This window comes from Mobula hypostoma, chromosome 2 (genome assembly GCF_963921235.1).
Source record: "Mobula hypostoma chromosome 2, sMobHyp1.1, whole genome shotgun sequence".
NCBI lineage: Eukaryota > Metazoa > Chordata > Chondrichthyes > Myliobatiformes > Myliobatidae > Mobula > Mobula hypostoma.
In genome coordinates, this window is record NC_086098.1 from 167503585 (window position 1) to 167530071 (window position 26487).

Below are 26487 nucleotides of genomic sequence, written 5' to 3' on the forward strand. Positions count from 1 at the left end.
GGGAGAAACTCTCTCTGCCATAAACCTCCAGGCACTGACAACTGTTGATGCATTGGAAGCACCTGACCCCAGCCAACTCTGAGTCCATCTGAAAATTTCGAGCCTCCGACCAGCCCTTCGACACCAAGCACCATCTCTGCCGAGCGCTTTTCGACCTCGTCCCGGCCACTGAGCAACAAGCAAAGCCGAGGATTCGGGGCATTCCCCTCTGGAGATTCAGGATCACACAGTAACAGCAGTGAAAAAGGCATTTCAGAAGTTTCTCCAGATGTTCCTCTGTTCTCTCACGTCTGTCTCCATCAAATCAGAATTGTGCACGGCACCCCACTTGACAGATCACAGATATCATTTACTGGAGAGGCCACGCAAGCTGTGTCGCGCCGCCATCTTCTCCTCCTCCTCTATAAAACAAAAAAAAAGTTGCTTTTCTTTAAGGGAATGATTCAGCACTTAGCTGCCGTAGATTTAGTTACTTGGTGGCTTATGCAAACACTGACACAGTGAGCCCTGTTCTCAAACTTCACATTGTTACAATTTAATTAAGCCCTCGGTAGAATATTTACTAGTAAATCTTTGTAAATGTAAGACAAAACACAATGAATTTTTTGATAAAATTTAATATATTTTCCTCTTACTTTTAAATAGGAACAATCTGACTCTGACTTAATGCAGGTGGATCTCCCTCTGGAGGAGTCATTAGTTATTCAGCTTTCTGTTGGAGAAGAGAGAGAAAGTGAACAAAATGAAATTGCAGAGGTGAGGAAAATGTGTACGTTTCAACCAGAGATAAAGAACCAATGTTAAAAAAAGACCTGTACTTTAAGATTCATCCTGTGTAAAACAACTTTTACCCAGCCAACACAACAGTCACTGAGATTTAAATGTTGCAAGTGTACCCACTTCCTCTGCAAACTCATTCAGCATATCCAACATTCTGTGTGAAAAGGTTGCCCTTGGGTCCCATTTATATCTTTCTCCTCTCACCTGAACCTGTAGCCTCCAGTTTCAGTCATACTATCTCACTATGCTGAAAGGTATATGCTATGTGACTCTTCAAAATCATGATCTCTTGCTCAGGGTCGAGATACGTCTCTACCAAAGGAGGTGTAAGGTGCTCCTTCCCTCCGTTAGCCTGCAGATCACCCTTGGGCAAGGTGTAGCCCCTGCATACCTCCCAAAATCAGAGTCATGTGAAACCATGGGAGCAGATGGTAGATGTTCGAATGAATAGCTGGTATATATCTTAAGTCCTGGTTATGTGACCACTGATGTCAGGCAGACAACCTCTGAAGAGTATTGATAGTGGCTGGCACCACCTGTCTTGTAAAGATACTGCCCTGAAGAAGGCCATGGCAACCCACTTCTGTAGAAAAATTTGCCAAGAGCAATCATTGTCAAAGACCAGGATCATCCACGTCATATGACACGGCACATAATGATGGTGAGTTTGTGAGACGTCAGTCCCAGATGTTGGCGAGAAGGATTCCGCCAGGTTAAATGAACTGTGAGCAACTTTGTTGTGCCTCAATCTGGATTTCAAAGCCATTGTTCTAGTTTACAGTTGAGTAGCCAATCTTTCTACAGTAACATAAGCTGCCAAATTACCTGTGATTACATCTCAAAGAATTGTGATTTATCCGTTAAAATTTTAATCTTTAATTTTTTGCACAGAACCAAAGTCGAGCAAGAGATCAGGATTTTGAAGAGTCACGTAGCAACCAAAGAACACAGCACCTTTGGCATACCCTGCGGGTATAATTTTACACATTTTCATGTTTCTGTCTTTGTGGGTAAAGTAGTCTGTCTGCTGTTCAGTATAATTAATTGAAATGATCCTGTTTTTCTTGAGTGCTTTTTGACAGTAAAAATGGTGAGGAGTGAAGTAAGGGTGTGAGAAATATCCTATTTGATGCAAGTGACCTCTCTTGCAAAATAGATGGACAAAAGTCCAATTTAAAATGGATGGCAGTCTTCACTAAAGTTTTAAGCAACAAGTTGTAAATACAGTACTTGCATTGTAGGCAAAGTCAGAGCAGTGATTGTTGGGGCTACTGTACTTATTTGGTTCAGATTTTATCTTGTCAGTGTAGACTGACAAGAGTCTCCTAATCCACTGTCTTCTAGTTAAATTGTTACTGTTGTCTGTACTTCTAAATATCTTTTATCAATACACTTGCTTCTTCCGTTGGTAGTTCTGTTGAATATTTCTGAAATTGGTACTTGCTATGTCACTACTACATCCATGGCCTATTTCCATGTTGCCAGGAAATCCACAGTGCTGTCACATCCCCACCTATAGCCTAATGCAGTGAAAACTCAGTGGTTCTTAATACTACCAGATTTAAAATCAATCTGTAGAGCTGTCCAATTCTAAATTCCCAAACACTCTCTCAAAATGCTACAAAATTCTGGAATAGATGTTCAGAGTGAGACAGACAATATTCAACCCTGTTGCACACAATCTGTAACTGCATGGTCTGGCTGATCTAGGGTATCAAACCTGGTTCATTAAAGAGTAGGAATAATCTACTATTAAAATTATCTATTAAAACACAAACTACATGTATGCTCAATATCAGAACCTGCCTACAGAACTAATTGATCTCACAACCAACAGATCAGATTGGAGTCGTACACTCCTACCATCTGTACTTGTGAATAGTGGGGAATAATTAATAACAAAGGGAGAAAGGAGATTCTAAGAATAAAGATTAAATATTAGCTTTATTTGTGATATGTACATCAAAACAGTGAAATGTGTAATTTTGTGCCGACAACCAATACAGTCTGAGGATGTGCTGGGAGTCAGCCCACAAGTGTAGCCATATCAAGCAGTAATAAATCAAGGCAGACATGAGGAAATCTGCAGATGCTGGAAATTCAAGTAACACACACAAAAAATGCTGGTGAATGCAGCAGGCCAGGCAGCATCTATAGGAAGAGGTACAGTCAACGGTTCAGGCCAGGACCCTTCATCAGGACTAACTGAAAGAAGAGATAGTAAGAGATTTGAAAGTGGGAGAGGGAGGGGGAGATCCGAAATGTTAGGAGAAGACATGAGGGGAGGGGTGGATCTAAGAACTGGAAAGTTGATTGGCAAAAGGGATACCAAGCTGGAGAAGGGAGAGGATCATGGGACGGGAAGCCGAGGGAGAAGGAGAAGCGGGGAGGGGAGCCCGGAGGGTGGAGAGCAGGCAAGGAGCTATAGTGAGAGGGACAGAGGGAGAAAAAAGAGAGAAAAAAGGGGGAAAAATAAAAAATATATTTAAAAAAATTAAATAAACAAATAAGGGATGGGGTGCGAAGGGGAGGAGGGGCATTAACGGAAGTTAGAGAAGTCAATATTCATACCATCAGGTTGGAGGCTACCCAGATGGAATATTAGGTGTTGTTCTTGCAACCTGAGTGTGGCTTCATCTTGACAGTAGAGGAGGCCGTGGATAGACATATCAGAATGGGACACTCACAACACGCTGAAGGAACTCAGCAGTGTCGGGCAGCATCCGTTGAAACGATCAGTCAATGTTTCAGGCCGGAACCCTTCCGAAAACGTTGACTGATCGTTTCCACGGATGCTGCCTAACCTGCTGAGTTCCTCCAGTGTGTTGTGAGTGTTGCTTTGACCCCAGCATCTGCAGAGTATTTTGTGTTTACATATCAGAATGGGAATGGGACATGGAATTAAAATGTGTGGCCACTGGGAGCTCTTGCTTTCTCTGGCGGACAAAGCGTAAGTGTTCAGTGAAGCAGTCTCCCAGCCTGCGTCAGGTCTCACCAATATATAGAAGGCTGCACCGGGAGCACCGGATGCAGTATATCACCCCAGCCGACTCACAGGTGAAGTGTCGCCTCACCTGGAAGGACTGTCTAGGGTCCTGAATGGTGGTAAGGGAGGAAGTGTAAGGGCACGTGTAGCACTTGCTCCGCTTACGAGGATAAATGCCGGGAGGGAGGCCTCCTCTATGGTCAAGGTAAAGCCACATTCAGGTTGGAGGAATAACATCTTACATTCTGTCTGGCTAGCCTCCAACCTGATGGCATGAATATTGACTTCTCTAACTTCCGTTAATGCCTCTCCTCCCCTTCATACCCCATCCCTTATTTCTTTATTTAATTTTTAAAATTTTTTTTATTTTTTCCCCCTTTTTTCTCTGTCTATTTTTTCTCCCGCTGTCCCTCTCACTATAACTCCTTGCCTGCTCACCACCCTCCAGGCTCCCCTCCCCGCTTCTCTTTCTCCCCAGGCTTCCCGTCCCATGATCCTCTCCCTTCTCCAGCCTGGTATCCCTTTTGCCAATCAACTTTCCAGCTCTTAGATCCACCCCTCCCCTCCTGTCTTCTCCTATCATTTCGGATCTTCCCCTCCCCCTCCTACTTTCAAATCTCTTACTATCTCTTCTTTCAGTTAGTCCTGACGAAGGGTCCCGGCCCAGAACGTTGACTGTACCTCTTCCTATAGATGCTGCCTGGCCTGCTGCGTTCACCAGCATGTTTTGTATAAATCAAGGCAACTGGCTTTGCTGTGTTGTCTAGAAGATGTTCGCCACTCATCTGAGAGGCTTCAGTTCTGATCCATGGGGGGTAGTTTTCTGGCATATAAACTCTGTAAGTTGTTTAAAGGTAAAACACTCACATGAGGGTCATTAAGAGTTGTAGAGGTAACAGAACATAGAACATAGAATAGTACAGCACGTTACAGGCCCTTCGGCCCACAATGTTGTGCCGACCCTCAACCCTGCCCCCCCATACAACGCCCCACCTTAAATTCCTCCATATACCTGTCTAGTAGTCTCTTGAACTTCACGAGTGTATCTGCCTCCACCACTGACCCAGGCAGTGCATTCCACGTACCAACCATTCTCTGAGTAAAAAACCTTTCTCTAATATCCCCCTTGAACTTCCCACCCCTTACCTTAAAGCCATATCCTCTTGTATTGAGCAGTAGTGCCCTGGGGAAGAGGCGCTGGCTATCCACTCTATATATTCCTCTTATTATCTTGTTCACCTCTATCATGTCTCCTCTCATCCTCCTTCTTTCCAAAGAGTAAAGCCCTAGCTCCCTTAATCTCTGATCATAATGCATACTCTCTAAACCAGGCAGCATCCTGGTAAATCTCCTCTATACCACTTCCAATGCTTTCACATCCTTCCTATAGTGAGACGACCAGAACTGGACACAGTACTCCAATTGTGGTCTAACCAGAGTTTTATAGAGCTGCATCATTACATCGCGACTCTTAAACTCTGTCCCTGGACTTATGAAAGCTAACACCCCATAAGCTTTCTTAACTACCCTATCTACCTGTGAAGCAATTTTCAGGGATCTGTGGACATGTACCCCCAGATCCCTCTGCTCCTCCACAGTACCAAGTATCCTGCCATTTACTTTGTACTCTGCCTTGGAGTTTGTCCTTGCAAAGTGTACCACCTCACACTTCTCCAGGTTGAACTCCATCTGCCACTTCTCAGCCCACTTCTGCATCCTATCAATGTCTCTCTGCAATCTTCGACAATCCTCTACACTATCTACAACACCACCAACCTTTGTGTCGTCTGCAAACTTGCTAACCCACCCTTCTACCCCCACATCCAGGTCGTTAATAAAAATCACGAAAAGTAGAGGTCCCAGAACAGATCCTTGTGGGACACCACTAGTCACAATCCTCCAATCTGAATGTACTCCCTCCATCACGACCCTCTGCCTTCTGCAGGCAAGCCAATTCTGAATCCATCTGGCTAAACTTCCCTGGATCCCATGCCTTTGACTTTCTGAATAAGCCTACCGTGTGGAACCTTGTCAAATGCCTTACTAAAATCCATATAGATCACAACCACTGCACTACCCTCATCTATATGCCTGGTCACCTCCTCAAAGAACTCTATCAGGCTTTGTTAGACACGATCTGCCCTTCACAAAGCCATGCTGACTGTCCCTGATCAGACCATGATTCTTTAAATGTCCATAGCTCATATCTCTAAGAATCTTTTCCAACAGCTTTCCCACCACAGACGTATGGCTCACTGGTCTATAATTACCCGGACTATCCCTACTACCTTTTCTGAACAAGGGGAGAACATCCTCCGGTACCATGCCCGTGGACAACGAGGACATAAAGATCCTAGCCAGAGGCTCAGCAATCTCTTCCCTCGCCTCATGGAGCAGCCTGGGGAATATTCCGTCAGGCCCCGGGGACTTATCTGTCCTAATGTATTTTAACAACTCCAACACCTCCTCTCCCTTAATATCAACATGCTCCACAACATCAACCTCACTCATATTGTCCTCACCATCATCAACTTCCCTCTCATTGATGAATACCGAAGAAAAGTATTCATTGAGGACCTCACTCACTTCCACAGCCTCCAGGCACATCTTCCCACCTTTATCTCTAATCGGTCCTACCTTCACTCCTGTCATCCTTTTGTTCACATAATTGAAGAATGCCTTGGGGTTTTCCTTTACCCTACTCACCAAGGCCTTCTCATGCCCCCTTCTTGCTCTTCTCAGCCCCTTCTTAAGCTCCTTTCTTGCTTCCCTATATTCCTCAATAGACCCATCTGATCCTTGCTTCCTAAACCTCATGTATGCTGCCTTCTTCCACCTGACTAGATTTTCCACCTCACTTGTCACCCATGGTTCCTTCACCCTACCATTCTTTATCTTCCTCACTGGGACAAATTTATCCCTAACATCCTGCGAGAGATCTCTAAACATCGACCACATGTCCGTAGTACATTTCCCTGCAAAAACATCATCCCAATTCACACCCGCAAGTTCTAGCCTTATAGCCTCATAATTTGCCCTTCCCCAATTAAAAATTTTCCTGTCCTCTCTGATTCTATCCTTTTCCATGTTAATGCTAAAGGCCAGGGAGCGGTGGTCACTGTCCCCCAGATGCACACCCACTGAGAGATCTGTGACCTGACCTGGTTCATTACCTAGTACTAGATCTAGTATGGCATTCCCCCTAGTCGGCCTGTCCACATACTGTGACAGGAATCCATCCTGGACACACTTAACAAACTCTGCCCCATCTAAACCCTTGGATCTAATCAGGTGCCAATCAATATTAGGGAAGTTAAAATCACCCATGTTAACAACCCTGTTATTTTTGCACCTTTCCAAAATCTGCCTCCTAATCTGCTCCTCGGTATCTCTGCTGCTACCAGGGGACCTATAGAATACCACCATTAGAGTAACTGCTCCCTTCCTGATCCTGACTTCCACCCATATTGACTCAAAAGAGGATTCTGCTACATTACCCACCCTTTCTGTAGCTGTAATAGTATCCCTGACCAGTAATGCCACCCCTGCTCCCCTTTTCCCCCCTCTCTATCCCTTTTAAAGCACTGAAATCCAGGAATATTGAGAATCCATTCCTGCCCTGGTGCCAGCCAAGTCTCTGTAATGGCCACTACATCATAATTCCATGTATGTATCCAAGCTCTCAGTTCATCACCTTTGTTCCTGATGCTTCTTGCATTGAGGTACACACTCTTCAGCCCTTCCGCCTTACTACCTTTACACCGTTTATTCTGCTTCTCTTTCCTCAAAGCCTCTCTATATGTTAGATCTGGCTTTACTCCATGCACTTCTTTCACTGCTCTATTGCTCTGGGTCCCATCCCCCTTGCAAATTAGTTTAAACCCTCCTGAACCATGCTAGCAAACCTACCTGCAAGGATATTGCTACCCCTCGGGTTCAGGTGCAACCCATCCAATCTGTACAGGTCCCACCTTCCCCAGAAGAGATCCCCATGATCCAAAAATCTAAAACACTGCTCCCTGCACCAACTCTTCAGCCACGCATTCAACTGCCACCTCCTCCAATTCTTACCATTACTGTCATGTAGCACTGGCAGCAATCCCGAGAACGCCACCCTTGAGGTTTTGTTCTTCAGCCTTCTGCCTAGGTCCCGAAACTCACACTTCAGGACCTCATCCCTCTTCCTGCCTGTGTTGTTGGTACCAACATGTATCGCGACTTCTGGCTGCTTTCCCTCTCGTACCAGGATGTCGTGTACCCGTTCAGAGACATCCCGGACCCTGGCACCCTGGAGGCAACAAACCATGCGGGGGTCCTTCTCACGTCCACAAAATCTCCTGTCTGCTCCACTGACTATATAATGTTTGTCTTATCTTTCTATGAACGGAGGTGTGAAATGTTGTAGAGAACCTGGGGTAGAGATGTTAAGACTACATTGTAAGTAGTTGATAGGTGGTGTCGTACCCCACACCCTCCGTTTAGGGATGGGTTTTTCAGTTTGACAAAGATAGCTTCTTTAATCCCTCTTTCAAACCACCTGTCTTCCCTGTCCAAAATGTGCACACTGTTATCATCAGAACTGAAGAAGTCTTTCAGATGAGTGGTGAAATTTCCTCTGGACAACATAGCAAGTCCAGTTGCCTTGATTTACTACTACCTGATTGATAATGACCTGGATAACCAAATACCTTCATAGACAAGTGTCACCATGCTTCTGGCATCAGTATATCATGCCCACAATTTACTAACCCTAATCTGTATGTCTTTGGAACGTAGGAGGGAACTGATGCACTCGTTAGAAATCTATGTAGTCATGGGGAGAATGTACAAAACCCTTTTGGATAGCAGTGGGAACTTAACTGCTATCACTGGCGCTATGAAGCATAGTGCTAACCGCTGCACTACCATACCGCTCCTATGCTCAACAATGGCAAGCCCCAATATGTGAGTGCCAGATTGGAGGTTGAAGCAGTTGCAGCCATGTTCAGTTAAACGTGTTCAGATAGATGAGCCTTTTTCCAAATTCTTACACAATAGAAGACAATCTTCAGATATTTGGACTTACTCCAGATAATATCAAGGGACGGGTGAGAGTGCTGGACATGGGACCAGACAATATCCCAGCTGTAGTGCTAAATACAGATCTGGAGCACAATCTGTAGTAACGATTGGAGTGCCACAGTAGCATAGTGGTTAGCATGATACTATTACAACTCAGGGTGTTTGAGTTCAGAATCTTGGTGTCCTCTGTAAGGAGTTTGGAATGCATGTGTTTTCTCACTGTCAAAATCCGTACAGTTAATTGGTTAATGGTCATTGTAAATTGTCCCTTGATTAGGCTAGGGTTAAATTGAGGGTTGCTGGTGGTACAGCTTGAAGGGCCGGAAGGGCTTATTCTGCCATGCTGTATCTCTAAATACAGTGGATTTGGTTAATAGTTGGGACCACTACATATTGGTCAAATTAACCAAAGTTTAATGAGAATAGTTAAAACGCTGTGAAAAAGACAACCTTCTGTTTAACTGAGTAACAATGTACTTAAATAAAATGCAGAACAAATTAGAATACTACCAATTCTAGTACAGTACTATAAAACTATATTAATTCCTAATAGTTATTGACAGAGGAATTCATCCAGTGTATGCTGCCGTGTATGGGGTGTCTGGGGAGGGATAGCAGCTCTTGCAAAGGGGCTTGTCATGTCCATTCTGCAGCAGCTCACTCATCTTTGGTCCCCACTGGACACTCAGTTTTCACCTGTAGCTCCAAGTAGCTGTTTGCAAGCCACATCAGCCACGCCATGGTACACCTCTTTGACAGGTGGGCTTAACCAGGTGAGGGTAGCCAGTGACCTTATACTCTGGTGAAATAGGGCCATAGATGCCCGTGAAGACAGCTCTGGTTGTCTGGGTGGATGTGATCAACAATGAGATGCGATGATCAAGAACACAGTTCTGCAACACTTGTGGAGAGCGAAAGGTATGATAAGACATGGAAGAAGTCATTGTTATCCACTGCAACTGAGGAAGACTCCAGTTTGTGATGAAAGCTTGTACCACTTTACCTGGACTTACGAGGTTGTGAAAATGGAACTGTCCCATTGCAACAGCTTTTCAACTTTAAAAACTCCTCCGCACAGATTTGACTGTCATCGTTGGATTCAAAAGGCATAAAACATGCTGCTGTGTTCTTTTGATTGACTGTAAATCAACAAAATTAGCACAGATGCCTAATGCAGATTATGGACTGTCTTCATACAATGCTTTCGATGATTGCATCCTCTAAATCTTCATTTTCATTGTAACATGCAAAATGATTGTTGAAACCTTCAGATTCTTCATAGTCCTAACTTGCTGAAGTAATGAAATCATTTAAATTTCACTCCTGGCCATTTCTGGAATCTCCAAGCCAGAATGCTTGAAACTGCAGGTAATAAAACAGTTCGAAATTGTCTTACTGCTTATTTCTCACCAATTATCATTGACAATAATCGCTGCTTTTTGAACACAAATACATGCAAATAATACTATACTAAAACTTCATTTTAAGCGTGGTGTAGTGTCTAATGGCCACACAAGTTCACACTTCTGACTCTAGTTGGAAACTGTTCAGCAACAGTTTACTGTCCCAATTAAGTGGCATAGTGTCCAAAATAAATAAAGGGAATCCCAGATATTTTCTCCATTAGTCTTTGTTCTCTAAGAGTTGTTCCAAATAAGTCACTGTCCTGATTAACTAATGGACCAATTAACTAAAATCCATTGCAAATAATTAAAAATATAAAATAAAGCTGATGCATTTACAGTCCACATCAAAGAAGAAAATTGCCTAGATATGTCCTATTTATACAAAGCATCCTGTTGGTCTATTCTCAGTTATTATCAACAATACTATCAATAATTTGGCAAAAAACTGCTTACCAATGCCCAGCTTGGGTTTCACTAGGTCTGCTTGATTCTAGGTATCATCACAATTTTAGTCCAGATAAGGGCCAAAGTGCCTAATTCTAGAGGAGTAGTGCAAGTAATTGGTTTTCATATTAAGGTGGCATTTGACTGTGACATCATGGAGGTCTGCTAAACCTGAAGTCAGCAGAGATCAAAGGGAAAACACTCAAATGGCAAAACTAGTTGTAGCTGTTGGAGATCAGTGTTTCCAGCCCTAGGACATCACAGCAGTGGTTTCTTAGAAGTTCTCTCAGTCTACCATCTTCAGGTTCTTCATCAGTGATGCTCATTCCATCCGAAGTAGTGATGTTTGCTGATGATTATACAATGTGTTGTCCTATTGTCAACTCCTTGGCAAATCAACCTTATTGCAACAATCCAAGCATATGGTGTAAAAGGGGCATGGATAGCAAATGCTTTGAGAGGCTGGTTAAAGACTACATCTGCAGCATGCTACCACCCACACTGGACCCCTACAATTCGCCTACTGATGGAACCTGTCTACCAATGACACCATAGCCACAGCACTACACACTGTCCTCACTCACCTGGAGAACAGGGATGCTACATTAGAATGCTGTTCTTGGACTACAGTTCAGCCCTCAACAACATAATTCCCTCCAGGCTTGACTCTTGAGACCTCGGCCTGCACCCTGCCTTGTGTAGCTGGACCCTGGACTTCCTATCGGATCGCTGGTAAGAATGGGCTCATCCACTTCTGCCCCTCTGACCCTCAACACAGGAGTCCCCAGGGTTGTGTCCTGAGTCCCCTCCTCTACTCACTTTACACCCATGACTGCTGCCACACACAGCTCCAATCTGCTGATCAAGTTTGCAGATGACATGACATTGATCAGCCTTATTTCTAGCAGTGACGAGACAGTCTAGAGGAGAGGTTGACACCCTGATACAGTAGTGCCAAGATTCCAACCTCTCACTCAATGTCCAAAAATCAAAAGAGCTGATCATGGATTACAGGAAGAATGGAGATATGCTCGCTCTGATCAACATCAATCGGACTGCAGTTGAAAGGGTGAGTAGTTTCAAGTTCCTTGGATTACACATCACCGAAGATCTCACTTGGACTGTACACACCGGCTGTGTGGCAAAAAAGGCACAATAGCTTCTCTTCCACCTCAGGCAACTGAAGAAGATCGGCATGAACCCCCAAATCCTCAAGACCTTTTAGAGGGCACCATTGAGAGTATCCTGACTGGCTGTAAACCAACCTTGATCGCTGGACACTGCAGAGAGTGGTTCGGACGGCCCAGTGCATCTGTGGATGTGAACTTCCCTCCACTGAGGACATTTACAGCAGCAGGTGTGTAAAGAAGGCTTGGAAGATCATGGGGGACATCAGTCACCCCAACCATAAACTGTTTCAGCTGCTTCTGTCTGACAAATGGTACCGCAGCATTAAAGCCAGGACCAACAGGCTAAGGGACAGCTTCTTTCTACAGACTAAATTTGTACATGCGACGGAGTCATAATGCAAAGATTTTTACTCCCTCACATTGTGGGACAGATGTAAGATTTAAATAAATTCAAGTATAAAATTAGACAACATCAATGGAGGGGAATAAACAGTGTACGTTTCAGGCTCTTGGGTCGCAGATCAAGTCGTCAACTGTTCCTCTCCATGGATGTTGCAGTCAAATGATCAAGATATGCAATCAGATCATCATCTTGCAATACAATTTTAAGAGTGGCCAATGAAGGAAATTGCATAAAACCCGTGCTATCCAATATTGCTACTGAAAAGTTTGAGTTTTCCAAGGAAAACAGTAATAGTCCTTTCACATGGTACGAGATTGCAATCTTTTCCTTGTAACTGTTTATTGAATAAATTCAGTTTTTCAGATATATCTGACAGGTAAAATATGTTAGACTTAGCTGTGACAATTTGTTCTTCAAGCTGCTAATCAGATATAAAGAAAGAAAAATGAAAATATTAGCTTAGATTAGATTATGAGGACACTCAGTCCTCATTTATTGTCATTTAGAAATGCATTCATGCATTAAGAAATGATACAATGTTCCTCCAGAATGATATCACAAGAAAACACAGGACAAACCAAGACTAAAACTTACAAAAACACATTATTATAACATATAATTACAACAGTGCAAAGCAATACCATAATTTGATAAAGAGCAGACCATGGGCATGGTAAAAAAATGTCTCAAAGTCCCGATAGCTGCATCATCTCATGCAGACGGTAGAAGGGAGAAACTCTCCCTGCCATGAACTTCCAAGCGCCGCAAACTTGCCGATGCAGCACCATTGGAAGCACCCGACCACAGCGGACTCTGAGTCCGTCCGAAAACTTTGAGCCTCCGACCAGCCCCTCCGACACAGCCTCTCCGAGCATCATTCTCTGCCGAGCACTTCAACCCCGCCTCAGCCGCTGAGCAACAAGCAAAGCCGAGGACTCGGGGCCTTCCTCTCTGGAGATTCTGGATCACACAGTAGCAGCAGCAGCGAAGCAGGCATTTCAGAAGTTTCACCAGATGTTCCTCTGTGCTCTCACGTCCATCTCCATCAAATCAGGATTGTGCACGGCACTCTACTTTGACAAATAACAGACATCACCACCGGAGTGGCCGCTGCGAGCTGCGTCGTGTCGCCATCTTCTCCTCCCTCCTCCCTCAGTCCCACTCAAAAATACATACATTTTTGTGAGTGTGTGTATATATGTAATGTGTGTGTGTGCCTCGTATAACAGTAACAACAATACAATTGTGTGAGTAGACTATAAAAAATTAGCGCACCTCAAAGAATTATAATAATTAAAATAGCTCGTGAAAATGTATCAGTATTAAATATACACGTAAAATAAAACTAGCTTTGTAGGCAGTATTTCAAAAAATCTTTAGCAGTATTTTTTTAGCCAAATTGTTAAAAATGCTATTATATATGCAATTTCCATATAGCAATAAAGAGCATGTACTCACCAAGAAAAGTGAATTGAACTTCCTTTCAAAATATGACAAATATGAGGAATTTAATTGAAATTGTCATGGTAGATGGAGATGGGCACATGGCCAAGTGGTTAAGGCATTGGACTAGTGACCTGAAAGTCATGAGTTCGAGCCCCAGCCGAGGTAACTTGTGTCCTTGAGCAAGGCACTTAATCACACATTGCTCTGCGACGACACTGGTGCCAAGCTGTATGCATCCTAATGCCCTTCCCTTGGACAACATCGATGCCGTGGAGAGGGGAGACTTGCAGCATGGGCAACTTGCTGGTCTTCCATACAACCTTGCCCAGGCCTGCGCCCTGGAGAGTGAAGACTTTCCAGGCGCAGATCCATGGTCTTGCAAGACTAACAGATGCCTTTAAGATGGTGATGCAGTGGTAGACTCACGTTCGTTCCTGCCTCTCTGCAGTTTAGTTGTTTCAAGCAGATGACCCCACTGCAGTAACTGCAGCCTTCATGTCACATTTTATAAGTTTTATAACATGTACAGGTCAGAGAAAGGCAAACAGAACAAGCCTCCCACTGATTAGCCTCGCTTAAGCCAGCGCCACCCAGTCTGTAGTTTGTGATTTGAGAGTGGATGTGGATGGGGCTTATCAGGCTGTCCTGATGGTGATTTGATAATGGTTATTCAGAAGAAGAGTTAATGATTGATGTGCTGTAATCTCTTCCCCCCCCCCCCAGCCCCCACTCACAGCCTAAGCTGTTTTGTTGTCTTATCTGCATCACTGAGCACAGTGATTCCCAGCGGGGGCAGTAGTGTGTCCTAAGGTGGCATTAGGGGAAATAGAAGTTATCGGGGGGCATTCAAGATTCTAGTGGGGAGCACCCTAACTTGAGGCATGAGACCTGACCGACTGTAAAAAGAGCAGGGACTTCCAAAAAAAAGGGATGAAACACTGGAACACAGGAAGAACCTTAGCTCTACAGACAGTGAAAACTCGTTGTCACAATTTGGCAATCTCATCCAACTTTACCAATCAAACAGACATTGTTGGAGATGTATAAATTAGCAGCCAGGGTGCCCAACAGTTCCCCTTGACTTGAGACATGAAACAAATTCATGCAACTTAACAATTGGTAAGTCAAGTACACCCTCTCAACTTACTCTACAGATCTACAGAAAACAGGTCACGCAATGATACAGCGCTGGCCGGAACCAAACGTTGAAATAGAACCAATCAGTGAACCTGCTGACCCAGAAGATTCCTCTTGACATGTTCAAAGTGACCTCAGCTTTATATGTACAGTCAAGAACCATCTTTGAGGATTATGAAACCTTATGTGATTGGTCATTCACGCTAAATGGAATAGAATAAAGTTAGCTTGCTGAACACCAGCTCTATTCCAACTAAAGTTGAATCCTTGTCAATGTAATTTTCACTGTTGTGAACATCTTCTTTGCCCCACCATCGTTCCACCCATGTCAACTCGGTGCTCTTGTCAACGTCCATTAGGCATTCCCAGTTTGTGTTAATTTTTAATTTTAATTTAGCCCCGTTAATAAGGGATAAATACGTACAGCACAATTTCTGAGTCTGAAGACAGTTAAGCCTTGAATTCTAATTCTGCTAAGAGATAGAAACTACAGAAAGTGCTTCATTACATTGTTATATACCTGGTGTATATTTTTTTTCCTGTTTCCATCAGATCAGCGACGCCCATGTGTCTTATTTGTAATACTGTACAGTCTAATGAAGCCGTGAAACCATCAAGATTGCAGGAACACTTCCGTAAAAGACTCCTTGAAAAGACTACTTATGGTATTACTCAGTTCCAGAATGAAAGGAACATTTGAAAACCATTGTACATTCGAGTCATTTGCCAGGAGAGTTAAAACTTGCCTTGATAATGGTCTTATTGCTTCTTATAACATTTCCAAAATGATAGCAAAGTTTGAAAAATCTCATATAATTGGTGGAAAATTAATAATGCGTGCAGTATTGGAAATGCTCGCCACTGTTTTCAAAATAGATACTGGTATTTTAAAATCAATTCTTCTGAGTAATATTTTTGTAGCTCGTTGTATTGACAAAATGAATGAAGACATTTAGTATCAACTATGCATAGAGCTGCAAAAAACAGAATTTGGGATGCAGCTGGATGAGTCAACTGCAAGACAATGAGGCATTGCTAATAGCATATGTACAGTTTATCTACGAGGGGTGATTGATAACTTTGTGGCCTAAGGTAGAAGGAGTCAATTTTAGAAAACCTAGCACATTTATTTTTCAACATTGTCCCCTCCTACATCTACACACTTAGTCCAGCGGTCGTGGAGCATACGGATCCTTCTTCGTAGAAGTGGTCCACAGCAGGGCTGATTGATAAGTTCGTGGCCGAAGGTAGAAGGAGATGAGTTATTAACTGCAAGCTTTCTGCATTATCACCCAAAGAGTTGAACTGCATGTGCATGTAACAAGAGCGCCTTGGACCTCCAGGTGGTCCACAGCGGGACTGATTGATAAGTTTGTGGCCTAAGGTAGAAGAAAATGAGTTATACAGTTCTCGTTACATGCATGTGCAGTTCAACTCTTTGAGTGATTATGCAGAAAGTTTGAAGTTAATAGCTCATCTCCTTCTACCCTAGGCCACAAACTTATCAATCATCCCATTCTGTGGGCCACTTCTGGAGGTCCAAGACACCGACTTCTACAAAGAAGGGATCCGTATGCTCTACGACCGCTGGACTAAGTGTGTAAATGTAGAAAATATAAATGTGCTAGGTTTTCTAAAATTGACTCCTTCTACCTTAGGCCGTAAACTTAACAATCACCCCTCGTAAAATGGAAAAATTTATGAAGAGATTCTCTTGTGAAAATTAAAAAACGAATATGAACAGAATCAATCTATGACAAGCTCAAAATTGAAGATAAAAGTATTCTGATTAGGAACATAATTTCTTGTACAACAGACCTTGTATGACAGGTCGCCATGCTGGTTTAGTGGCATTTATGTAAAAAACACTTCCAAGTCTATTTACAATCCATTGTGTAATTCAACGTCAACACCTCACAGCTAAAAACCTCAGCCAGTGACTTTTTTCAAGCATGACTCTTGTAATGTCTGCTATCAACAAAATTAAAGCTCACCCATTAAATAGCAGAATATTTTACCAGTTATGCCAAGATAACAATGAAGAGTTTGAATGCTTACTTCTTAACACTAAAGTGTGCAGAAGGCTGCTGATTAAAATGTGTCTTTGATCTTTTTGACATCGTGGTTGAATTTTTGCTCAAGATCGACAAGAGTTTGGAAAACAAGATTGAACTTCCATACGGAGATGTGCCACACTGAGCCGATCTGTATGGCAAAATGAACATTCTAAATATGAAACTGCAGGGTGAGAATTTCAACTTAATCCAGGCAAAAAGTGCAATGTCCACTTCTATCAGAAAATTGAAAATATATGAACAAAACATTGGAGGAAGAATGTTCCCACAGTTTCCCTGCATGGGAAGTATGGTACTCTCTTTCATAGATGGTGATTTGCAAGACTACTGCTTACACTTGAAGTCACCAAAGAAGGATTTTCAGAATCAACTCAAGGATTTGAATGATCTGGAAATTCCAGACTACGTAACTGACCCATTTCTTTGCAAGGTGGAAAAAGAGGATAAGAGCTTGCAAGAAGAAATTAGCAATATTCAGAATGATGAAAAAGCAAAAATGCTTTTCAAAAATGTCAGCTTTTGTGGTATGTGGCTACACTGTCATGCAAAGTTTTCTGGTCTTTGGAGAACAGCCAAACTGCTCTTCATTGTATTTCCATTCTCTTACCTTTTTGAAAGAGGCTTCAGGGTATTGAACCATATACTCACAAAAAAGAAAAACCGAACAACACACACAAAATGGTGTTGGAACTCAGCAGGCCAGGCAGCATCTAGGAAAAGATGAATTTACATTTCGGGCCAAAACACTTTGGCAGGACTGGAGAAAAAAGCTCCAGTCCTGCCAAAGGGTTTTGGCCAGAAACGTCGACTGTACTCTTTTCCTAGATGCTGCCTAGCCTGCTGAGTTCCAACAGCATTTTGTGTGTATTGCTTGGATTTCCAGCATCTGCCGATTTTCTCTTGTTTGTGAAAAACAAAAAAAACGTTTGGACATCGTTACACGTAGGGATTTGAGGCTTTTGCTGTCACAACTTGAACCAGATATTTCAATTCTTGCTGAAAACCACCAAGCTCAAGGATCACATTGATATTGAAGCTGCTGTACAGCGCACGGGCACTGTGTAAACTAGGTTTAAAGACAAACAAAAATTTAAAGCAGAATTATTTTTCTCATGTTAGCATGTGGTAGACATGTTTTTACACTATGGGGGCACTGGAAAGTATATTGTGCCTAAGAGGCACATTGAAATGAAAGTGCTTTAGGGGAGTGTCGGGCTAAAAACAGTTGGGAAACACTGATCTACCATATTTTCCCGTTTATTTCATTCAGGGTTCGAATTAAATTACAGTACTGCGCAAAAGTCTTAGGTAAAGTGAAGATGCTGTCAGGAATAATGAAATGAAAAGTTTATAAATATCAAAATATTTACTGCAAAGAGCAGTAAACAGTGAAAAACTAAATCAAATCAATATTTGGTGTGACCTCCTTTTGCCTTTAAAACTGCATCATTTCTCTTAGGTGCACATTCGTGTAGTGTTATAAAAAAATTGGCTGGTATGTTGCTCCAAGCATCTTGGCGAACTTGCCACATTTCTTCTGCAGACTTTAGTGTCTCGTTTGCTTCTGTCTCTCCAGGTAATCCCAGGTAGCCTCGATAATGTTGAGATCAGGATGCTGGAGGCCATACCACCTGCTTCTTCTATTTGCTGAAGATAGTTCTTCATGACCTTGGCGGTGTGTTTGGGGTCATTGTCCTGCTGCAGAATGAAGTTGAGACCAATCAGATGCCTCCCTGATGGTAATTGCGTCATGGATGACAATTTGCTTGTATCTTCTTGCATTGAGGATTCCATCAATTCTGACCTGATCACCAACTCCATTTACAGAAATGCAACTGCAACCTACAGGGAATCTATGCTGTGTTTCACTGTTGCCTGCAGACACTCATCCATGTAGCGCTCACCAGTTCATCTACAGACAAACTATCTCCTGTTTGAGCCAAAAAATTCAAATTTTGACTTGTCGGTCCGGAGCACTTGCTGCCATTGTTCAGCACCCCACTCCTTGTATTTTTGTGCGAAGGTGGCAGCAACTCTTCCATGAAGATCTCTTCTGATTAGACTTCTCTGTACTATAAGACCATAAGATATAGGAGCAGAGGTAGGCCATTCAGTCCTTCGAGTCTGCTCCGACATTCAATCATGGGCTGATCCAATTCTTCCAGTCATCCCCACTCTCCTGCCATCTCCCCATACCCTTTGATGCCCAGATAGCTAATCTGTTCAGGCCTTTTAACATTTGGAATGTTTCTTTGATATCTCCCCTCATTCTCTTGAACTCCAGGAAAAACAGCCCAAGAGCTGCCAGACATTCCTCTTTCGGTAACCCCTTTCATTCCTGGAATCATTCTCATGAATCTTCTCTGAACCCTCTCCAATATCCTTTCTAAAATAAGGAGCCCAAAACTGCACACAATACTCCCAAGTGTGGTCTCATGAGGCCTTATAGAGCCTCAACATATCATCCTTGCTCTTTTATTCTATACCTCTAGAATGAATGCCAACATTGCATCGCCTTCTGTACCACCGACTCAACCTGGCGGTTAACCTTTAGGGTATCCTACACAAGGACTCCCAAGTCCCTTTGCATCTCTGCATTTTGAATTCTCCTCATCTAAATAATAGTTTGCCTGTTTATTTCTTCCACCAAAGTGCATGACCACACACTTTCCAACATTGTATTTCATTTGCCACTTCTTTGCTCCTTCCCCTAAACTATCTAAGTCTCTCTGCAGGCTGTCTGTTTCCTCAACACTACCTGCTCTTTCACCTATCTTTGTATTATTGGCGAATTTAGCCACAAATCCATTAATCCCATAGTCCAAATCATTGACATACGTACTGTGTCCCCTTTCAGCTCTGCTTCCCTCCCTGATGAGCTCAATTACTTCTACGCTCGCTTTGACTGAGAGAACAAGCAGGTCACCCTCAAAGCGGATCTCCCACCTGGTGAACTGCCTCTCTCACTTTCCATCTCCGATGTTTGCGCCACCCTGAGCAGGGTGAATGTACAGAAGGCAGCTGGTCCGGATGGAATACCTGGCCGTGTGCTCAGAGTCTGTGCAAGGCAGTTGGCTGGGGTCTTCACAGACATTTTTAATCTGTCCCTGGCCCAGGCAGTTGTCCCCACAAGCTTCAAGATTGCCACCATCATGCCAATGCCGAAGCATTCCACTGCCATGGGCCTGAATGACTTCTGCCCAGTTGCACTCACCCCCATCATTGCAAAGTGCTTTGAGAGACTGGTTCTATTACATGTGAAATGCTGTCTGCCCACTACCCTGGACCCCCATCAATTTGCCTATCGCACCAACAGGTCAACAGAGGACACCATCTCCATGGCACTTCACTCTGCCCTGACCCACCTGGACAGCCCCAACTCTTACGTCAGAATGCTGTTCATTGACTTTAGTTCGGCATTCAATACTATGATCCTCTCCAAGCTGATCGCCAGACTTTACCAGCTTGGTATCAGCTCATCCCTCTGCAATTGGACCTTGGACTTTCTGACTAACAGACCCCAATCAGTTAAGTTAGACAACCTGTCCTCCTCCACTCTCACCCTGAACACTGGCGTGCCTCAAGGCTGTGTGCTGAGCCCTCTTCTGTACTCCCTTTTCACCTATGACCGCGTTCCTGTGCATGGTTCTAACTCCATAATCAAGTTCACAGACGACACCACGGTGGTTGGTCTGATCAGAGGGGATGATGAGACAGCCTATAGGGATGAGGTCCAGCACCTGGCCGCATGGTTTGCTGACAACAACCTGGCCCTTAACACCCAGAAGACCAAGGAGATCATTGTGGACTTCACTCATGTTAGGAGCCACACTCACGTCCGTATCTACATCAACGGAGCTGTAGTGGAGCGTGTATCAAGCTTCAAATTCCTTGGTGTCCACATTTCCGAGGATCTCACCTGGTCCCTGAACTCCTCCATCCTGATCAAAAAGGTGCAACAGCGCCTTTATTTCCTGCAGAGCATCAGGAAAGCTCACCCCGTCCCAGGATACTGACAGACTTTTACTGCTGTACCATTGAGAGCATACTCACCAACTGCATCTCAGTGCGGTATGGCAATTGTCCCGTATCAGACCGCAAAGCACCTCCAGCGTGAGGTGAAAACTGCCCAGCGGATTATTGGCATCCAATTGTCCACCATTGAGAACATCTACCATAAATGCTGCCTGGGCAGGGTGAAAAGCATTATCAAGGATGCTTCTCACCTGAACCCTGGACTTATTACTCTCCTCTAATCCGGTATGCGCTACAGGAACCTCCGTTCCCGCACCTGCAGGCACAGGAAGAGCTTCTTCCCTGAGGCTGTGACCCTGCTGAAGCTCACATCACAGCACTAAGCAGTATTGCACCCATATTGTACTGTCTCAGTACTTTTATATTTGTGTGCTGTAGCACTTACCTTTTATTCGCAGTTATTTTGTAAATAACAATATTCTTTACATTTCTGGTCAGATGCTAACTGCATTTCATTGGCTTTGTATCTGTACTCGGTACAATGCCAATAAAGTTGAATCTAATGTAATGTACCTACAAAGTCATCAAGTTTTTATTTGAAAAGTAGCCTATTACTTAATATGTTGCTTTCTTTAACGAAATACAAAACTTTCGCTGTTACATTCAATGTTTTGGAAAATTAATGCTTGTAAATCTAAACTTAGCTCTTTTCTGATGATGCATTAATGCAGAAGATAAAAAGTAAACATCTAAAACAAAATTTATATAAAATATCTAGGATGACTAAGACTTTTACACAGTACTGTACATATTCATTTCTTTTGTTTATATATTTTAATAATATTTCATTAAAACAGTAAACTTATCCCCAATCAGTTAAGTTGGACAACCCCCTCTCCTCTTCCACTCTCACCCTGAACACCGGCGTGCCTCAAGGCTGTGTGCTGAGCCCTCTTCTGTACTCCCTTTTCACCTATGACTGCGTTCCTGTACATGGTTCTAACTCCATAATCAAGTTCGCAGACAACACCACGGTGGTTGGCCTGATCAGAGGGGATGACGAGACGGCCGACAGGGACGAGGTCCAGCACCTGGCCACGTGGTGTGCCGACAACAACCTGGTCCTTAACACCCAGAAGACCAAGGAGATCATTGTGGACTTCAGGCATGCTAGGAACCACACTCACATCTCCATCTACATCAACGGAGCTGTAGTGGAGCGTGCATCAAGCTTCAAATTCCTTGGTGTCCAGATTTCTGAGGATCTCACCTGGTCCCTGAACTCCTCCAGCCTGATCAAAAAGGCACAACAGCGCCTTTATTTCCTGCAGAGCAAGAAGAAAGCTCACCTCTGTCCCAGGATACTTGACGGACTTTTACCGCTGTACCACAGAGAGCATACTCACCAACTGCATCTCTGTGGTATGGCAATTGTCCTGTATCAGACCGCAAAGCACTCCAGCGTGTGGTGAAAACTGCCCAGCGCATTATCAGCACCCAATTGCCCACCATTGAGAACATCTACCATAAACTCTGCCTTGGCAGGGTGAAAAGCATTATCTTTCTTTATTAATCTTTTTATTGATTTAAAAGGAGCATAACTACAATCAAGAGGAGAATTATCTCAAATATATATATATATATATATAACAATATAAACCAAGATTAAGATAAACATTGTCAAAATCATAGATATTGTTAAACTAGTATAAAATATATAATAAAAAAATGAAAATAGCAATTCTCCTCTTATCAGTTTATGAAGAGAAAAGAAAAAACATTGAGTTTTAAATGAAGAGAAAAAAACCCCCACTACACTATATAAAAAAAAACCCCAAAAAAGGGACTGGCCAGTCCATTTTGAGGATACGACCAAAAAAAAAAGGAAGAAAGACTTTCTGATTAAATCCAAAACTTCGAAAAAAAAGATTGGAAGAATAATAACTCAAATTAAATGAAAATGTTGGATAAAAGGTCGCCAGATTTGCTCAAATTTAAAGGATGTATCAAATGTCCGACTTCTTATTTTCTCTAAACTTCCTGCTTCCGATGGGATAATCCCAAAAATTGCAAATTAGGTTGTAGATCCAGATCCAAAACTTTTGATAGTAGTTTGAGAACATCTCTCCAAAAGTTATCTAGCTTTATACAAGACCAATACATATGAGTTAAAGTGGCCAGCTCAGTATTACATATGTCACAAATAGGATTGATATTGGAGAAAATACGCACTAGTTTATCCTTTGACATATGGGCCCAATGCACTACCTTGAACTGTATCAAGGAATGAGGAGCACAAGTAGATGAATTGTTAACCAAATAAAAAATTTTACTCCATCAATTATCTGAAAATAACTCTTGAAATTCCGATTCCCGAGCACGTTTAATTTTATCATTAGATATCATTCGTTAGTTCAATAACCGTTTATAGATTATAGCTATCAACCCTTTTTGAAATGGTTTAAACTGAAAAAGGAAAAGCATTATCAAGGATGCATCTCAGCCTAACCATGGACTTTTTACTCTCCTCCCATCTAGTAGGCACTACAGGAGCCTCTGCTGCCACACCAGCAGGCATAGGAAGAGCTTCTTCCCTGAGGCTGTGACCCTGGTGAACCTCACATCACAGCTCTAAGCAGTATTGCATTCATATTGTACTGTCTCAGTATTTTTATATTTGTGTGCTGTAGCACTTAATTTTTATTTGCAGTTATTTTGTAAATAACACTATTCTTTGCATTTCTGGTCAGATGCTAAATGCATTACATTGGCTTTGTATCTGTACTTGGCACAATGACAATAAAGTTGAATCTAATCTAATCTAATTATTGTGGCCCATTCAGAAACTACTGTGGCCTCTAGTTCCTTGTTTTGTACTTGTGGCTTTTATGAAATCCAGCATCACCCCCTTGGTCGGGGGAGGGGGGCATACAGCTTACGTTGAGAACTGCTGGCATTAACAACCAACAACACACCCGATCAACAGCCCCTGAACGAGTTCCTTTGCCATTTCTACCTTTGTTACCTTTCCTACAACTTCTCCAAGCTGGTAACTCAGTTTGATACCGACGTTTTTTTGAGCTATTTAAGGTGCTAAAATGTTAACAATTGAATGTAAGTGAAGTGCTATATAGATTGGTGAAACCTGGTATGGGAGATGGATTTATGAAATTCTGAGCATAGCCTTGAAAAATAGAAATCAACCCTTATTGAAGCAAGTACAAAGAAAGAAAAATCAGTAGAAGACTGAAGATTAGGAAAAACAAAGTGAAAAAATCCTCAGAAATAGAAAAAAGATCTAGTGCTTTCCCAGCATATCTGATGAATAATCTTTTAACCAACAGGGAAGATGATTAAGATGGTTGAGTTTGTCATTGAAATGTCAATTAAAATTGATACATGTTATTGGCTGGAAGCCTGAGAAGAGTTTATTCTCAGGGATAGGTTTGTATTGCTAATCTCCATCAAAAAGTAAACACAGGAATATGTTTTGTTGATGTACATAGCATACCAATCTGTGGTAGCAAAGCAATAAATTGTGGTCCAGAATTTCAGTTTACAGAAGCAGAAAAAAATACCTTTGTCCTAAGTGTATGTATGTTTATAATTTATACTAGGGATAAGAAGTATTTAGACTGAAGGTAGGTATTAGTGTGCTGGAAAACCACAGGAACAAGGAGACAGTCATTTACCTTTGATTCTTCTGTTCTTCTAGTATTTGAGGATTGAGTTTTTGAAACTAACAGTTTCAGCTGACCCAGACACTTGTTTTGCTCCTGTAACAGAATTGTCTGTGCCTGCACTTGGGAATCTGTTGTGCTGTAACATTTTCTGCAAATGGGCAAGGGAGGAATGGCAGGGTGGCGTCACTAAGAACACAGTTGTGCAATAGCATGATATTGCCACCAGCAGGAACTGTAATCACACTGCAGTTACTTGATATAAAAAACACTGATTGGATCTGTTGTGATTCTGTGATCACTGTTCACCTATATAATGTACAATCACCCCCACCCATTAACCCACCCCACCACCACTACTTTATCATTTTCCATCAGTCACCTCCCCCTACCCACACCACTACTTTATCACCACCTGTCACTCACTTCCCCCACCCACTAACCCCACACCACTACTACTTTTATCATTTTCTGATATATAGTGTGTGTGTATATGCTATCTTATGAATGTATATTTATTGTGTTTATTTTTATTATTATGTTCTTTATCTTATTTATCATACTGTTATTTTTTGAGCTGTTTTGGATCTAGAGTAACAAGTATTTCCTTCTCCTTTACACTTATACACTGGAAATGATGTTAAGCAATCTTGATTCTCTACATTCTTAGAATTGAAATTCCATCTTGTAGGTATTTACATAAAATGTTGTAATTTGGTAAATTAGTTTATTATTATTACATGGAGTGACTTGCAGTGAAAAACTAGTTTTGCATACTGCCCATACAAATCATCATTACAACAATACATTGAGGTAGTACAATAACAAAATGCAGAATAAAGTGTTACGATAAAGAGAAAGTGCAGCGCAGGTAGACAGTAAAGTGCAAGATCACAAGGTAGATTCTGAATTCAAGAGTCTATTTTATCTGACTAGAGAACCATTCAATAGTCTTAATACAGCGGGATAGAAGCTGTTCTTGAGCCTAGTGGTCTGTGTTTTTGGTTTTTGTATCTTCTGCCTGATGGAAGAGGACGAAAAGAGAATGCCTGGGGTGGGTGGGGTTTTTGATATTTACCAGCATTACCATTAGCAACATATAACATGGTGAAATATAATCTGATTTTGGCTCTTACTTAATTCCAAGATTAAGCAATTTAGTTTCACTGCATTTGCCACTGAACGGTAACTTGTTTTCTCCCTTTCCAAGTGCTGATAAATGCTCCCAGACCTGAAACATTAATTGTTTTTTTTTCCACATATGCTGCTTAGCCATCTGAATGGTTCCAGCATTTCTTTAGATTTTCAGTAAAAATGGCATTATGTCGATTTATTTCTGAAAGTAATTATTATGAGTCTTTATTTCCAATAAAGTCAATAAATTTCAGGTTACAGTCAGTCACACTTACACTGCAGGATTCTGAAAGTTTTCTTGACATCTGAAGTCACATTAATCTTTCTTTTTACATCCTCAGGACAATATGTTTTCCCCTTCAATATTTCTTCCTCCTTCAACCTTACAACTTTAAATTTTTATTTATTGACAAACAGGAGAGGATCTGCAGGTGCTGGAAATCCAAGCAACACACAGAAAATGCTGGAGGAACTCAGCAGGCCAGGCAGCATCTATGAAAAAAGAGTACAGTCGACGTTTCGGGCCAAGACCCTTTGGCAGGACTGGAGAAAAAAAGATGAGCAGATTTAAAAGGTGGGGGAGGGGAGATAGAAATACAGGGTGATAGGTGAAACGGGGAGGGGGAGCAATGAAGTAAATAGCTGGGAAGTTGATTGGTGAAAGAGATACTGGGCTGGAGAAGGGGGAGTCTGATAGGTGGGGATAGAAGGCCATGGAAGAAAGAAAAGGAAGGAGGAGCACCAGAGGGAGGCGATGGGCAAGCAAGGAGATAAGGTGAGAGAGGGAAAAGGAGATGGGGACTTGTGAAGTCGAGGGTTGGAGGGGGAGG

At 42.4% G+C, this 26487-nt stretch overlaps 1 protein-coding gene and 1 long non-coding RNA gene across 2 annotated transcripts in view; one reads left to right on the forward strand and one right to left on the reverse strand.

The window, feature by feature from the left end:
• LOC134359954 (double-strand-break repair protein rad21 homolog) overlaps window positions 1-26487 on the forward strand; it is a 100200-nt gene that overhangs the window by 68585 nt on the left and 5128 nt on the right. Inside the window, exons 11-12 of the mRNA XM_063073853.1 lie at window positions 646-756; window positions 1672-1752. Of these exons, the coding sequence (XP_062929923.1) occupies window positions 646-756; window positions 1672-1752 (192 nt within the window). The remainder of the gene's footprint in view (window positions 1-645; window positions 757-1671; window positions 1753-26487) is intronic.
• Window positions 289-24612, reverse strand: LOC134359959 (uncharacterized). The gene is made up of 3 exons (XR_010021226.1): window positions 24536-24612; window positions 636-712; window positions 289-401 (listed from the first exon to the last, which is right to left on the reverse strand). It is a non-coding gene; the product is annotated as an uncharacterized LOC134359959 (long non-coding RNA).